Source organism: Engystomops pustulosus, chromosome 9 (genome assembly GCF_040894005.1).
Source record: "Engystomops pustulosus chromosome 9, aEngPut4.maternal, whole genome shotgun sequence".
Lineage (NCBI taxonomy): Eukaryota > Metazoa > Chordata > Amphibia > Anura > Leptodactylidae > Engystomops > Engystomops pustulosus.
In genome coordinates this window covers 102296342-102312978 of record NC_092419.1, presented here as the reverse complement: position 1 = coordinate 102312978, position 16637 = coordinate 102296342, and the positions used below count along the sequence as shown (strand labels likewise).

Sequence of the window (16637 nt, the reverse complement as noted above, 5' to 3'; positions counted from 1 at the left end):
GACTGCATGCTATACAGCGGTTTCTGGGATTCGCAAATTACTACCGGCAGATCATCCCACACTTCTCCTCGCTGGTGTCTCCTATTGTGGCGCTCACCAAGAAGGGTGCCAACCCCCGTCTCTGGCCTTCGTCTGCTGAGGAGGCCTTCACAAACTTAAAGTCTATGGGGCAGATTTACTTACCCGGTCCATTCGCGATCTAGCGGCGCGTACTGTGTGGAGGATACGGGTCTTCCGGCGATTCACTAAGGTAGTTCCCCGATGTCCACTAGGTGTCGCTGCTGCGCTGAAGTTCGTCAGAGTGCACTGAAGTTCGGCAGGGCAGGTGCAGGTAAGCGCGTGTCAAGCGACACTTTATTTTTTTTAAATGCGGCGGTTTTTCCGAATCTGTCGGGTTTTCGTGCGGCCACGTCCCACCGATTTCCATTGCATGCATGCCAACGCCGATGCACCACAATCCGATTGCGTGTGCCAAAAACCTGGGGCAATTCAGGAAGAATCGCCGCAAATCGGAAATATTCAGGTAACACGTCAGGAAAACGTGAATCGGGCCCTTAGTAAATGACCCCCAATGTGTTTGCTAGCTCCCCCTGGAGATCAAACCAGGGAAGTGTCACTAGGTTTGTTTTTCAACAGTTCATCCTAAACACCTTTAACCTATGTATACACCTAAACATACCTTAAAAATGATAGTGGCACAAATGAAAATTTTTGCTGCACAAACGTAGCATAAACGTAGACACCAGTTTTGTTTGATTCGGTTAATGTGGCGGCTAGTTGAACTTTTGACCTTTAATTTTTTGTTCATTTATTCAAAACAAAAGCAGCACAAACAAAAATTTGAGCAGCACAAACCAGCACAAACGTAGCAGAATTGTTCGGCACCAGTTTGGTTTGGTTTGGGCAATGTGGGGGGGGGGGGCTGGTTGACCTCTGATGACCTTTGGAAACTTTCATTAATATCTTAAAAACGATAGTGGCACAAACGAAAATTTCTGCTGCACAAACCAGCACAAACAAAGCACAAAGTTTGACACCAATTCACTCAGGTAACCCTGTGTCAGGGTTTTCTATGTCTTATGGTAATTGTAGCCATTATGGGAAAGAAGAACACATTGTAATAAGAACAGGGGATAGAGTCATAAAGTATATTTTATTTTTATTTTGCAAAGACAGAAGAAGCTCCATATAAAGAAGTGTCAAGAGGTAAATACAATGAGATGGATACGGAGGAGGGTCTACAATATATCGGCTTCCCAGACATATACATCACAGAACATTTCCTCTACAATCATCACTAAATATAAGGTCTAATACAAACTTAATCTAATATCCCACACCATTACAGGACATATAGAAGACGGGTGACAACCCCTGCAGGATCTGTGATGGCTTCACATTGGTTGTCACCCACATTCTCCAGTAACAAATACCAAAGAAAGGACTAGACAGACATTATCAGAACTTCCCAGAAGAGGATGACTCTAGTACTAAGCCCCTGTCCTTACATCACACGTCTGATTTTCATCTCTGATTTCCTGTAGGAATAGTTAAGACCCTTTCCTGAATACCAATTAATTCCATTGGCATAACTGTCATGTTTCCCGGGAAGGTAGAGCCCGTTCAGGTTGGAATGATGACATTGGTTATACCACCAGGCTCCCTTGAACAGATTCGCACAATTCGCAGAAATATGAGCATCATTGTCTTGGTCCAGCGTGGAGAACATCATCCCGTTATGGTTGGACAGAGAATCTCCTGCAGCAGGACACAAGTATATTATAGAGACAGCCATAACCTGTCTACCACAGATCCACCATTACACCATTGCTTCTTACCTGCATTCCCACCAGTAAAGCCCCCGAGCACCAGCTTGTATTTCTCACTCTCTCCCATCACTTTAAATGAACTGTATTTAGCAAAAGAGTTTATAAAATCAAAGTCCTGGAGATCAACACGCAGCTCCCAAGTATCTGTGAGGAAAGCAAATCCTAAATTACTACAATCTGTTGCACCCCAATCCACAGAGATGGAGCCTATTATAGCCTCATAGGGAATTTTACATTTTTCTTTCACTACATCTAGAGAACCATCTCCAGGAGGGGGAGGAGATGGGCTGTGACATCATCTATTGTCAGTAGTGATGTAATGATGGGTCAGTGTTATCTATATAGAGGTCATTGTACAGGATAAGGAGGAGATAATCTGTGACATCATCTATTGTCAGTAGTGATGTATTGATGGGTCAGTGTTACCTATATAGGGCATTGTACAGGGAGGGGTAGGGGATAAGCTGTGACATCATTTATTGTCAGTAGTGATGTAATGATGGGTCAGTGTTATCTATATAGAGGTCATTGTACTAGGAGGTGGAGGAGATAAGCTGTGACATCATCTATTTTCAGTAGTGATGTAATGATGGGTTAGTGTTATCTATATAGAGGTCATTGTACAGGGAGGGGGAGGGGATAAGCTGTGACATTATCTATTGTCAGTAGTGTTGTAATGATGGGTCAATGTTATCTATATAGAGGTCATTGTACAGGGAGGGGAAGGAGATAAGCTGTGACATCATCTATTGTCAGTAGTGATGTAATGATGGGTCAGTGTTACCTATATAGGGCATTGTACAGGGAGGGGTAGGGGATAAGCTGTGACATCATTTATTGTCAGTAGTGATGTAATGATGGGTCAGAGTTATCTATATAGAGGTCATTGTACAAGGAGGGGGAGGAGATAAGCTGTGACATTATCTATTGTCAGTAGTGATGTAATGATGGGTCAGTGTTATCTATATAGAGGTCATTGTACAGGGAGGGGGTGGAGATAAGCTGTGACATCATCTATTGTCAGTAGTGATGTAATGATGGGTCAGTGTTATCTATATTAAGGTCATTGTGCATGGAGGGGGAGGAGATAAGCTGTGACATCATCTATTGTCAGTAGTGATGTAATGATGGGTCAATGTTATCTATATACAGGTTACTGTACAGGGAGGGGGAGAAGATATGCTGTGACATCATCTATTGTCAGTAGTGATGTAATGATGGGTCAGTGTTATCTATATAGAAGTCATTGTACAGGAGGAGGAGGAGATAAGCTGTGACATCATCTATTGTCAGTAGTGATGTAATGATGGGTCAGGTTTATTTATATAGAGGTCATTGTACAGGGGGGGGAGATAAGCTGTGACATCATCTATTGTCAGTAGTGATGTAATGATGGGTCAGTGTTATCTATATTGAGGTAATTGTGCATGGTGGGGGAGGAGATAAGCTGTGACATCATCTGTTGTCAGCATTGATGTAATGATGGGTCAGTGTTATCTATATAGAGGTCATTGTACAGGAGGAGGAGGAGATAAGCTGTGACATCATCTATTGTCAGTAGTGATGTAATGATGGGTCAGTGGTATCTATTTAGAGGTCATTGTACAGGGAGGGAGAGGAGACAAGCTGTGACATCATTTATTGTCAGTAGTGATGTAATGATGGGTCAGTTTTATTTATATAGAGGTCATTGTACGGGGGGGCGATAAGCTGTGACATCACCTATTGTCAGTAGTGATGTTATGATGGGTCTGTGTTATCTATATTAAGGTAATTGTGCATGGAGGGGGAGGAGATAAGCTGTGACATCATCTATTGTCAGTAGTGATGTAATGATGGGTCAGTGTTATCTATATAGAGGTCATTGTACAGGGAGGGGGGAGGAGATAAGCTGCGACATCATCTATCGTCAGTAGTGATGTAATGATGGGTCAGTGTTATCTATATAGAGGTCATTGTACAGGAGGAGGAGGAGATAAGCTGTGACATCATCTATTGTCACTCGTGATGTAAGGATGGGTCAGTGTTATCTATATAGAGGTCATTGTACATGGAGGGGGAGGAGATAAGCTATGACATCATCTATTGTCAGTAGTGATGTAATGATGGGTCAGTGTTATCTATATTGAGGTAATTGTGCATGGAGGGGGAGGAGATAAGCTGTGACATCATCTATTGTCAGTATTGATGTAATGATGGGTCAGTGTTATCTATACAGAGGTCATTCTACAGGGAGGGGGAGGAGATAATCTGTGACATCATCTATTGTCAGTAGTGATGTAATGATGGGTCAGTGTTATCTATATTGAGGTAATTGTGCATGGAGGGAGAGAAGATAAGCTGTGACATCATCTATTGTCAGTAGTGATGTAATGATGGGTCAGTGTTATCTATACAGAGGTCATTCTACAGGGAGGGGGGAGGAGATAAGCTGTGACATTATCTATTGTCAGTAGTGATGTAATGATGGGTCAGTTTTATCTATACAGAGGTCATTCTACAGGGAGGGGGGAGGAGATAATCTGTGACATCATCTATTGTCAGTAGTTATGTAATGATGGGTCAGTGTTATCTATATTGAGGTAATTGTGCATGGAGGGGGAGGAGATAAGCTGTGACATCATCTATTGTCAGTAGTGATGTAATGATGGGTCAGTGTTATCTATACAGAGGTCATTCTACAGGGAGGGGGGAGGAGATAAGCTGTGACATCATCTATTGTCAGTAGTGATGTAATGATGGGTCAGTGTTATCTATATAGAGGGCATTGTACAGAGAGGGGGAGGAGAGAAGCTGTGACATAATCTATTGTCAGAAGTGATATAATGATTGGTCAGTGTTATCTATATAGAGGTCGTTATACCGGGAGGAGGAGGAGATAACCTGTGACATCATCTATTGTCAGTAGTGATGTAATGATGGGTCAGTGTTATCTATATAGAGGTCATCGTACAGGGAGGGGGAGGAGATAAGCTGTGACTTTATCTATTGTCAGTAGTGATGTAATGATGGGTCAGTGTTATCTATATAGAAGTCATTGTACAGGGAGGGAAGGAGATAAGCTGTGACATCATCTATTGTCAGTAGTGATGTAATGATGGGTCAGTGTTATCTATACAGAGGTCATTGTACAGGGAGGGGGGAGAAGATAATTTGTGACATCATCTATTGTCAGTAGTGATGTAATGATGGGTCAGTGTTATCTATATAGAGGACATTGTACAGCGAGGGGGAGGAGATAAGCTGTGACATCATCTATTGTCAGTAGTGATGTAATAATGGATCAGTGTTATTTATATAGAGGTAATTGTACAGAGAGGGGGAGGAGACTAGCTATGACATCATCTATTGTCAGTAGTGATGTAATGATGGGTCAGTGTTATCTATATAGAGGTCATTGTACAGAGAGGTGGAGGAGATAAGCTGTGACATCATCTATTGTCAGTAGTGATGTAATGGTGGGTCAGTGTTATCTATATAGAGGACATTGTACAGGGAGGGGGAGGGGATAAGCTGTGACCTCATCTATTGTCAATAGTGATGTAATGATGGGTCAGTTTTATTTATATAGAGGTCATTGTACAGGGGGGGGGGGATAAGCTGTGACATCACCTATTGTCAGTAGTGATGTTATGATGGGTCTGTGTTATCTATATTAAGGTAATTGTGCATGGAGGGGGAGGAGATAAGCTGTGACATCATCTATTGTCAGTAGTGATGTAATGATGGGTCAGTGTTATCTATATAGAGGTCATTGTACAGGGAGGGGGGAGGAGATAAGCTGCGACATCATCTATCGTCAGTAGTGATGTAATGATGGGTCAGTGTTATCTATACAGAGGTCATTCTACAGGGAGGGGGGAGGAGATAATCTGTGACATCATCTATTGTCAGTAGTGATGTAATGATGGGTCAGTGTTATCTATATTGAGGTAATTGTGCATGGGGGGGGAGAGAAGATAAGCTGTGACATCATCTATTGTCACTAGAGATGTAATGATGGGTCAGTGTTATCTATACAGAGGTCATTCTACAGGGAGGGGGGAGGAGATAATCTGTGACATCATCTATTGTCAGTAGTGATGTAATGATGGGTCAGTGTTATCTATACAGAGGTCATTGTACAGGGAGGGGGGAGGAGATAAGCTGTGACATCATCTATTGTCAGTAGTGATGTAATGATGGGTCAGTGTTATCTATACAGAGGTCATTGTACAGGGAGGAGGAGGAGATAAGCTGTGACATCATCTATTGTCAGTAGTGATGTAATGATGGGTCATTGTTATCTATATACAGGTTACTGTACAGGGAGGGGGAGGAGATATGCTATAACATCATGTATTGTCAGTAGTGATGTAATGATGGGTCAGTGTTATCTATATAGAGGTCATTGTACAGGAGGGGGAGGAGATAAGCTGTGACATCATCTATTCTCAGTAGTGATGTAATGATGGGTCAGTGTTACCTATATAGGGCATTGTACAGGGAGGGGTAGGGGATAAGCTGTGACATCATTTATTGTCAGTAGTGATGTAATAATGGGTCAGTGTTATCTATATAGAGGTCATTGTACAAGGAGGGGGAGGAGATAAGCTGTGACATTATCTATTTTCAGTAGTGATGTAATGATGGGTCAGTGTTATCTATATAGAGGTCATTGTACAGGGAGGGGGTGGAGATAAGCTGTGACATCATCTATTGTCAGTAGTGATGTAATGATGGGTCAGTGTTATCTATATTAAGGTCATTGTGCATGGAGGGGGGAGATAAGCTGTAACATCATCTATTGTAGGTAGTGATGTAATGATGGGTCAGTGATATCTCTATAAAGGTCATTGTACAGGGCGGGGGAGGAGATAAGCTGTGAGATCATCTATTGTCAGTAGTGATGTAATGGTGGGTCAGTGTTATCTATATAGAGGACATTGTACAGGGAGGGGGAGGGGATAAGCTGCGACATCATCTATTGTCAATAGTGATGTAATGATGGGTCATTGTTATCTATATACAGGTTACTGTACAGGGAGGGTGAGGAGATATGCTGTGACATCATCTATTGTCAGTAGTGATGTAATGATGGGTCAGTGTTATCTATATAGAAGTCATTGTACAGGAGGAGGAGGAGATAAGCTTTGACATCATCTATTGTCAGTAGTGATGTAATGATGGGTCAGTGTTATTTATATAGAGGTCATTGTACAGGGGGGGGAGATAAGCTGTGACATCATCTATTGTCAGTAGTGATGTAATGATGGGTCAGTGTTATCTATATTGAGGTAATTGTGCTTGGTGGGGGAGGAGATAAGCTGTGACATCATCTGTTGTCAGCAGTGATGTAATGATGGGTCAGTGTTATCTATATAGAGGTCATTGTACAGGAGGAGGAGGAGATAAGCTGTGACATCATCTATTGTCAGTAGTGATGTAATGATGGGTCAGTGGTATCTATTTAGAGGTCATTGTACAGGGAGGGGGAGGAGACAAGCTGTGACATCATCTATTGTCAGTAGTGATGTAATGATGGGTCAGTTTTATTTATATAGAGGTCATTGTACAGGGGGGGATAAGCTGTGACATCACCTATTGTCAGTAGTGATGTTATGATGGGTCTGTGTTATCTATATTAAGGTAATTGTGCATGGAGGGGGAGGAGATAAGCTGTGACATCATCTATTGTCAGTAGTGATGTAATGATGGGTCAGTATTACCTATAGAGGGCATTGTACAGGGAGGGGTAGGGGATAAGCTGTGACATCATTTATTGTCAGTAGTGATGTAATAATGGGTCAGTGTTATCTATATAGAGGTCATTGTACAAGGAGGGGGAGGAGATAAGCTGTGACATTATCTATTTTCAGTAGTGATGTAATGATGGGTCAGTGTTATCTATATAGAGGTCATTGTACAGGGAGGGGGTGGAGATAAGCTGTGACATCATCTATTGTCAGTAGTGATGTAATGATGGGTCAGTGTTATCTATATTAAGGTCATTGTGCATGGAGGGGGGAGATAAGCTGTAACATCATCTATTGTAGGTAGTGATGTAATGATGGGTCAGTGATATCTCTATAAAGGTCATTGTACAGGGCGGGGGAGGAGATAAGCTGTGAGATCATCTATTGTCAGTAGTGATGTAATGGTGGGTCAGTGTTATCTATATAGAGGTCATTGTACAGGGAGGGGGGAGGAGATAAGCTGCTACATCATCTATCGTCAGTAGTGATGTAATGATGGGTCAGTGTTATCTATATAGAGGTCATTGTACAGGAGGAGGAAGAGATAAGCTGTGACATCATCTATTGTCACTAGTGATGTAATGATGGGTCAGTGTTATCTATATAGAGGTCATTGTACATGGAAGGGGAGGAGATAAGCTGTGACATCATCTATTGTCAGTAGTGATGTAATGATGGGTCAGTGTTATCTATATTGAGGTAATTGTGCATGGAGGGGGAGGAGATAAGCTGTGACATCATCTATTGTCAGTAGTGATGTAATGATGGGTCAGTGTTATCTATATTGAGGTAATTGTGCATGGAGGGGGAGGAGATAAGCTGTGACATCATCTATTGTCAGTAGTGATGTAATGATGGGTCAGTGTTATCTATACAGAGGTCATTCTACAGGGAGGGGGGAGGAGATAAGCTGTGACATCATCTATTGTCAATAGTGATGTAATGAAGGGTCAGTGTTATCTATATAGAGGGCATTGTACAGGGAGGGGGAGGAGAGAAGCTGTGACATAATCTATTGTCAGAAGTGATATAATGATTGGTCAGTGTTATCTATATAGAGGTCGTTATACCGGGAGGAGGAGGAGATAAGCTGTGACATCATCTATTGTCAGTAGTGATGTAATGATGGGTCAGTGTTATCTATATAGAGGTCATCGTACAGGGAGGGGGAGGAGATAAGCTGTGACTTTATCTATTGTCAGTAGTGATGTAATGATGGGTCAGTGTTATCTATATAGAAGTCATTGTACAGGGAGGGAAGGAGATAAGCTGTGACATCATCTATTGTCAGTAGTGATGTAATGATGGGTCAGTGTTATCTATACAGAGGTCATTGTACAGGGAGGGGGGAGAAGATAATTTGTGACATCATCTATTGTCAGTAGTGATGTAATGATGGGTCAGTGTTATCTATATAGAGGACATTGTACAGCGAGGGGGAGGAGATAAGCTGTGACATCATCTATTGTCAGTAGTGATGTAATAATGGATCAGTGTTATTTATATAGAGGTAATTGTACAGAGAGGGGGAGGAGACTAGCTATGACATCATCTATTGTCAGTAGTGATGTAATGATGGGTCAGTGTTATCTATATAGAGGTCATTGTACAGAGAGGTGGAGGAGATAAGCTGTGACATCATCTATTGTCAGTAGTGATGTAATGGTGGGTCAGTGTTATCTATATAGAGGACATTGTACAGGGAGGGGAAGGGGATAAGCTGCGACCTCATCTATTGTCAATAGTGATGTAATGATGGGTCAGTTTTATTTATATAGAGGTCATTGTACAGGGGGGGGGATAAGCTGTGACATCACCTATTGTCAGTAGTGATGTTATGATGGGTCTGTGTTATCTACAATAAGGTAATTGTGCATGGAGGGGGAGAAGATAAGCTGTGACATCATCTATTGTCAGTAGTGATGTAATGATGGGTCAGTGTTATCTATATAGAGGTCATTGTACAGGGAGGGGGGAGGAGATAAGCTGCGACATCATCTATCGTCAGTAGTGATGTAATGATGGGTCAGTGTTATCTATACAGAGGTCATTCTACAGGGAGGGGGGAGGAGATAATCTGTGACATCATCTATTGTCAGTAGTGATGTAATGATGGGTCAGTGTTATCTATATTGAGGTAATTGTGCATGGGGGGAGAGAAGATAAGCTGTGACATCATCTATTGTCACTAGTGATGTAATGATGGGTCAGTGTTATCTATACAGAGGTCATTGTACAGGGAGGGGGGAGGAGATAAGCTGTGACATCATCTATTGTCAGTAGTGATGTAATGATGGGTCAGTGTTATCTATACAGAGGTCATTGTACAGGGAGGAGGAGGAGATAAGCTGTGACATCATCTATTGTCAGTAGTGATGTAATGATGGGTCATTGTTATCTATATACAGGTTACTGTACAGGGAGGGGGAGGAGATATGCTATAACATCATGTATTGTCAGTAGTGATGTAATGATGGGTCAGTGTTATCGATATAGAGGTCATTGTACAGGAGGGGGAGGAGATAAGCTGTGACATCATCTATTGTCAGTAGTGATGTAATGATGGGTCAGTGTTACCTATATAGGGCATTGTACAGGGAGGGGTAGGGGATAAGCTGTGACATCATTTATTGTCAGTAGTGATGTAATGATGGGTCAGTGTTATCTATATAGAGGTCATTGTACAAGGAGGGGGAGGAGATAAGCTGTGACATTATCTATTTTCAGTAGTGATGTAATGATGGGTCAGTGTCATCTATATAGAGGTCATTGTACAGGGAGGGGGTGGAGATAAGCTGTGACATCATCTATTGTCAGTAGTGATGTAATGATGGGTCAGTGTTATCTATATTAAGGTCATTGTGCATGGAGGGGGGAGATAAGCTGTAACATCATCTATTGTAGGTAGTGATGTAATGATGGGTCAGTGATATCTCTATAAAGGTCATTGTACAGGGCGGGGGAGGAGATAAGCTGTGAGATCATCTATTGTCAGTAGTGATGTAATGGTGGGTCAGTGTTATCTATATAGAGGACATTGTACAGGGAGGGGGAGGGGATAAGCTGCGACATCATCTATTGTCAATAGTGATGTAATGATGGGTCATTGTTATCTATATACAGGTTACTGTACAGGGAGGGTGAGGAGATATGCTGTGACATCATCTATTGTCAGTAGTGATGTAATGATGGGTCAGTGTTATCTATATAGAAGTCATTGTACAGGAGGAGGAGGAGATAAGCTTTGACATCATCTATTGTCAGTAGTGATGTAATGATGGGTCAGTGTTATTTATATAGAGGTCATTGTACAGGGGGGGGGAGATAAGCTGTGACATCATCTATTGTCAGTAGTGATGTAATGATGGGTCAGTGTTATCTATATTGAGGTAATTGTGCTTGGTGGGGGAGGAGATAAGCTGTGACATCATCTGTTGTCAGCAGTGATGTAATGATGGGTCAGTGTTATCTATATAGTGGTCATTGTACAGGAGGAGGAGGAGATAAGCTGTGACATCATCTATTGTCAGTAGTGATGTAATGATGGGTCAGTGGTATCTATTTAGAGGTCATTGTACAGGGAGGGGGAGGAGACAAGCTGTGACATCATCTATTGTCAGTAGTGATGTAATGATGGGTCAGTTTTATTTATATAGAGGTCATTGTACAGGGGGGGATAAGCTGTGACATCACCTATTGTCAGTAGTGATGTTATGATGGGTCTGTGTTATCTATATTAAGGTAATTGTGCATGGAGGGGGAGGAGATAAGCTGTGACATCATCTATTGTCAGTAGTGATGTAATGATGGGTCAGTGTTATTTATATAGAGGTCATTGTACAGGGAATGGGGAGGAGATAAGCTGCTACATCATCTATCGTCAGTAGTGATGTAATGATGGGTCAGTGTTATCTATATAGAGGTCATTGTACAGGAGGAGGAGGAGATAAGCTGTGACATCATCTATTGTCACTAGTGATGTAATGATGGGTCAGTGTTATCTATATAGAGGTCATTGTACATGGAAGGGGAGGAGATAAGCTGTGACATCATCTATTGTCAGTAGTGATGTAATGATGGGTCAGTGTTATCTATATTGAGGTAATTGTGCATGGAGGGGGAGGAGATAAGCTGTGACATCATCTATTGTCAGTAGTGATGTAATGATGGGTCAGTGTTATCTATATTGAGGTAATTGTGCATGGAGGGGGAGGAGATAAGCTGTGACATCATCTATTGTCAGTAGTGATGTAATGATGGGTCAGTGTTATCTATATAGAGGGCATTGTACAGGGAGGGGGAGGAGAGAAGCTGTGATATAATCTATTGTCAGAAGTGATATAACGATTGGTCAGTGTTATCTATATAGAGGTCGTTATACCGGGAGGAGGAGGAGATAAGCTGTGACATCATCTATTGTCAGTAGTGATGTAATGATGGGTCAGTGTTATCGATATAGAGGTCATCGTACAGGGAGGGGGAGGAGATAAGCTGTGACTTTATCTATTGTCAGTAGTGATGTAATGATGGGTCAGTGTTATCTATATAGAAGTCATTGTACAGGGAGGGAAGGAGATAAGCTGTGACATCATCTATTGTCAGTAGTGATGTAATGATGGGTCAGTGTTATCTATACAGAGGTCATTGTACAGGGAGGGGGGAGAAGATAATTTGTGACATCATCTATTGTCAGTAGTGATGTAATGATGGGTCAGTGTTATCTATATAGAGGACATTGTACAGCGAGGGGGAGGAGATAAGCTGTGACATCATCTATTGTCAGTAGTGATGTAATAATGGATCAGTGTTATTTATATAGAGGTAATTGTACAGAGAGGGGGAGGAGACTAGCTATGACATCATCTATTGTCAGTAGTGATGTAATGATGGGTCAGTGTTATCTATATAGAGGTCATTGTACAGAGAGGTGGAGGAGATAAGCTGTGACATCATCTATTGTCAGTAGTGATGTAATGGTGGGTCAGTGTTATCTATATAGAGGACATTGTACAGGGAGGGGGAGGGGATAAGCTGTGACCTCATCTATTGTCAATAGTGATGTAATGATGGGTCAGTTTTATTTATATAGAGGTCATTGTACAGGGGGGGGGGATAAGCTGTGACATCACCTATTGTCAGTAGTGATGTTATGATGGGTCTGTGTTATCTACAATAAGGTAATTGTGCATGGAGGGGGAGGAGATAAGCTGGGACATCATCTATTGTCAGTAGTGATGTAATGATGGGTCAGTGTTATCTATATAGAGGTCATTGTACAGGGAGGGGGGAGGAGATAAGCTGCGACATCATCTATCGTCAGTAGTGATGTAATGATGGGTCAGTGTTATCTATACAGAGGTCATTCTACAGGGAGGGGGGAGGAGATAATCTGTGACATCATCTATTGTCAGTAGTGATGTAATGATGGGTCAGTGTTATCTATATTGAGGTAATTGTGCATGGGGGGAGAGAAGATAAGCTGTGACATCATCTATTGTCACTAGTGATGTAATGATGGGTCAGTGTTATCTATACAGAGGTCATTCTACAGGGAGGGGGGAGGAGATAATCTGTGACATCATCTATTGTCAGTAGTGATGTAATGATGGGTCAGTGTTATCTATATTGAGGTAATTGTGCATGGAGGGAGAGAAGATAAGCTGTGACATCATCTATTGTCAGTAGTGATGTAATGATGGGACAGTGTTATCTATACAGAGGTCATTGTACAGGGAGGGGGGAGGAGATAAGCTGTGACATCATCTATTGTCAGTAGTGATGTAATGATGGGTCAGTGTTATCTATACAGAGGTCATTGTACAGGGAGGAGGAGGAGATAAGCTGTGACATCATCTATTGTCAGTAGTGATGTAATGATGGGTCATTGTTATCTATATACAGGTTACTGTACAGGGAGGGGGAGGAGATATGCTATAACATCATGTATTGTCAGTAGTGATGTAATGATGGGTCAGTGTTATCTATATAGAGGTCATTGTACAGGAGGGGGAGGAGATAAGCTGTGACATGATCTATTGTCAGTAGTGATGTAATGATGGGTCAGTGTTACCTATATAGGGCATTGTACAGGGAGGGGTAGGGGATAAGCTGTGACATCATTTATTGTCAGTAGTGATGTAATAATGGGTCAGTGTTATCTATATAGAGGTCATTGTACAAGGAGGGGGAGGAGATAAGCTGTGACATTATCTATTTTCAGTAGTGATGTAATGATGGGTCAGTGTTATCTATATAGAGGTCATTGTACAGGGAGGGGGTGGAGATAAGCTGTGACATCATCTATTGTCAGTAGTGATGTAATGATGGGTCAGTGTTATCTATATTAAGGTCATTGTGCATGGAGGGGGGAGATAAGCTGTAACATCATCTATTGTAGGTAGTGATGTAATGATGGGTCAGTGATATCTCTATAAAGGTCATTGTACAGGGCGGGGGAGGAGATAAGCTGTGAGATCATCTATTGTCAGTAGTGATGTAATGGTGGGTCAGTGTTATCTATATAGAGGACATTGTACAGGGAGGGGGAGGGGATAAGCTGCGACATCATCTATTGTCAATAGTGATGTAATGATGGGTCATTGTTATCTATATACAGGTTACTGTACAGGGAGGGTGAGGAGATATGCTGTGACATCATCTATTGTCAGTAGTGATGTAATGATGGGTCAGTGTTATCTATATAGAAGTCATTGTACAGGAGGAGGAGGAGATAAGCTTTGACATCATCTATTGTCAGTAGTGATGTAATGATGGGTCAGTGTTATTTATATAGAGGTCATTGTACAGGGGGGGGAGATAAGCTGTGACATCATCTATTGTCAGTAGTGATGTAATGATGGGTCAGTGTTATCTATATTGAGGTAATTGTGCTTGGTGGGGGAGGAGATAAGCTGTGACATCATCTGTTGTCAGCAGTGATGTAATGATGGGTCAGTGTTATCAATATAGAGGTCATTGTACAGGAGGAGGAGGAGATAAGCTGTGACATCATCTATTGTCAGTAGTGATGTAATGATGGGTCAGTGGTATCTATTTAGAGGTCATTGTACAGGGAGGGGGAGGAGACAAGCTGTGACATCATCTATTGTCAGTAGTGATGTAATGATGGGTCAGTTTTATTTATATAGAGGTCATTGTACAGGGGGGGATAAGCTGTGACATCACCTATTGTCAGTAGTGATGTTATGATGGGTCTGTGTTATCTATATTAAGGTAATTGTGCATGGAGGGGGAGGAGATAAGCTGTGACATCATTTATTGTCAGTAGTGATGTAATGATGGGTCAGTGTTATCTATATAGAGGTCATTGTACAGGGAGGGGGGAGGAGATAAGCTGCTACATCATCTATCGTCAGTAGTGATGTAATGATGGGTCAGTGTTATCTATATAGAGGTCATTGTACAGGAGGAGGAGGAGATAAGCTGTGACATCATCTATTGTCACTAGTGATGTAATGATGGGTCAGTGTTATCTATATAGAGGTCATTGTACATGGAAGGGGAGGAGATAAGCTGTGACATCATCTATTGTCAGTAGTGATGTAATGATGGGTCAGTGTTATCTATATTGAGGTAATTGTGCATTGAGGGGGAGGAGATAAGCTGTGACATCATCTATTGTCAGTAGTGATGTAATGATGGGTCAGTGTTATCTATATTGAGGTAATTGTGCATGGAGGGGGAGGAGATAAGCTGTGACATCATCTATTGTCAGTAGTGATGTAATGATGGGTCAGTGTTATCTATACAGAGGTCATTCTACAGGGAGGGGGGAGGAGATAAGCTGTGACATCATCTATTGTCAATAGTGATGTAATGAAGGGTCAGTGTTATCTATATAGAGGGCATTGTACAGGGAGGGGGAGGAGAGAAGCTGTGACATAATCTATTGTCAGAAATGATATAATGATTGGTCAGTGTTATCTATATAGAGGTCGTTATACCGGGAGGAGGAGGAGATAAGCTGTGACATCATCTATTGTCAGTAGTGATGTAATGATGGGTCAGTGTTATCTATATAGAGGTCATCGTACAGGGAGGGGGAGGAGATAAGCTGTGACTTTATCTATTGTCAGTAGTGATGTAATGATGGGTCAGTGTTATCTATATAGAAGTCATTGTACAGGGAGGGAAGGAGATAAGCTGTGACATCATCTATTGTCAGTAGTGATGTAATGATGGGTCAGTGTTATCTATACAGAGGTCATTGTACAGGGAGGGGGGAGAAGATAATTTGTGACATCATCTATTGTCAGTAGTGATGTAATGATGGGTCAGTGTTATCTATATAGAGGACATTGTACAGCGAGGGGGAGGAGATAAGCTGTGACATCATCTATTGTCAGTAGTGATGTAATAATGGATCAGTGTTATTTATATAGAGGTAATTGTACAGAGAGGGGGAGGAGACTAGCTATGACATCATCTATTGTCAGTAGTGATGTAATGATGGGTCAGTGTTATCTATATAGAGGTCATTGTACAGAGAGGTGGAGGAGATAAGCTGTGACATCATCTATTGTCAGTAGTGATGTAATGGTGGGTCAGTGTTATCTATATAGAGGACATTGTACAGGGAGGGGGAGGGGATAAGCTGCGACCTCATCTATTGTCAATAGTGATGTAATGATGGGTCAGTTTTATTTATATAGAGGTCATTGTACAGGGGGGGGGATAAGCTGTGACATCAACTATTGTCAGTAGTGATGTTATGATGGGTCTGTGTTATCTACAATAAGGTAATTGTGCATGGAGGGGGAGAAGATAAGCTGTGACATCATCTATTGTCAGTAGTGATGTAATGATGGGTCAGTGTTATCTATATAGAGGTCATTGTACAGGGAGGGGGGAGGAGATAAGCTGCGACATCATCTATCGTCAGTAGTGATGTAATGATGGGTCAGTGTTATCTATACAGAGGTCATTCTACAGGGAGGGGGGAGGAGATAATCTGTGAATTCATCTATTGTCAGTAGTGATGTAATGATGGGTCAGTGTTATCTATATTGAGGTAATTGTGCATGGGGGGAGAGAAGATAAGCTGTGACATCAT

At 41.7% G+C, this 16637-nt stretch overlaps 1 protein-coding gene across 1 annotated transcript in view; it reads right to left on the bottom strand.

The window, feature by feature from the left end:
- Positions 1-1134: 1134 nt before the first annotated feature.
- The window catches only part of LOC140077640 (ficolin-1-B-like), a 79860-nt gene continuing 64357 nt past the window's right edge, over positions 1135-16637 (bottom strand). The window contains exons 8-9 of the mRNA XM_072124955.1: positions 1839-1973; positions 1135-1758 (exon numbers count right to left, since the gene is read on the bottom strand). Coding sequence (XP_071981056.1) covers positions 1505-1758; positions 1839-1973 — 389 coding nt within the window. The 3' untranslated portion in view covers positions 1135-1504. The remainder of the gene's footprint in view (positions 1759-1838; positions 1974-16637) is intronic.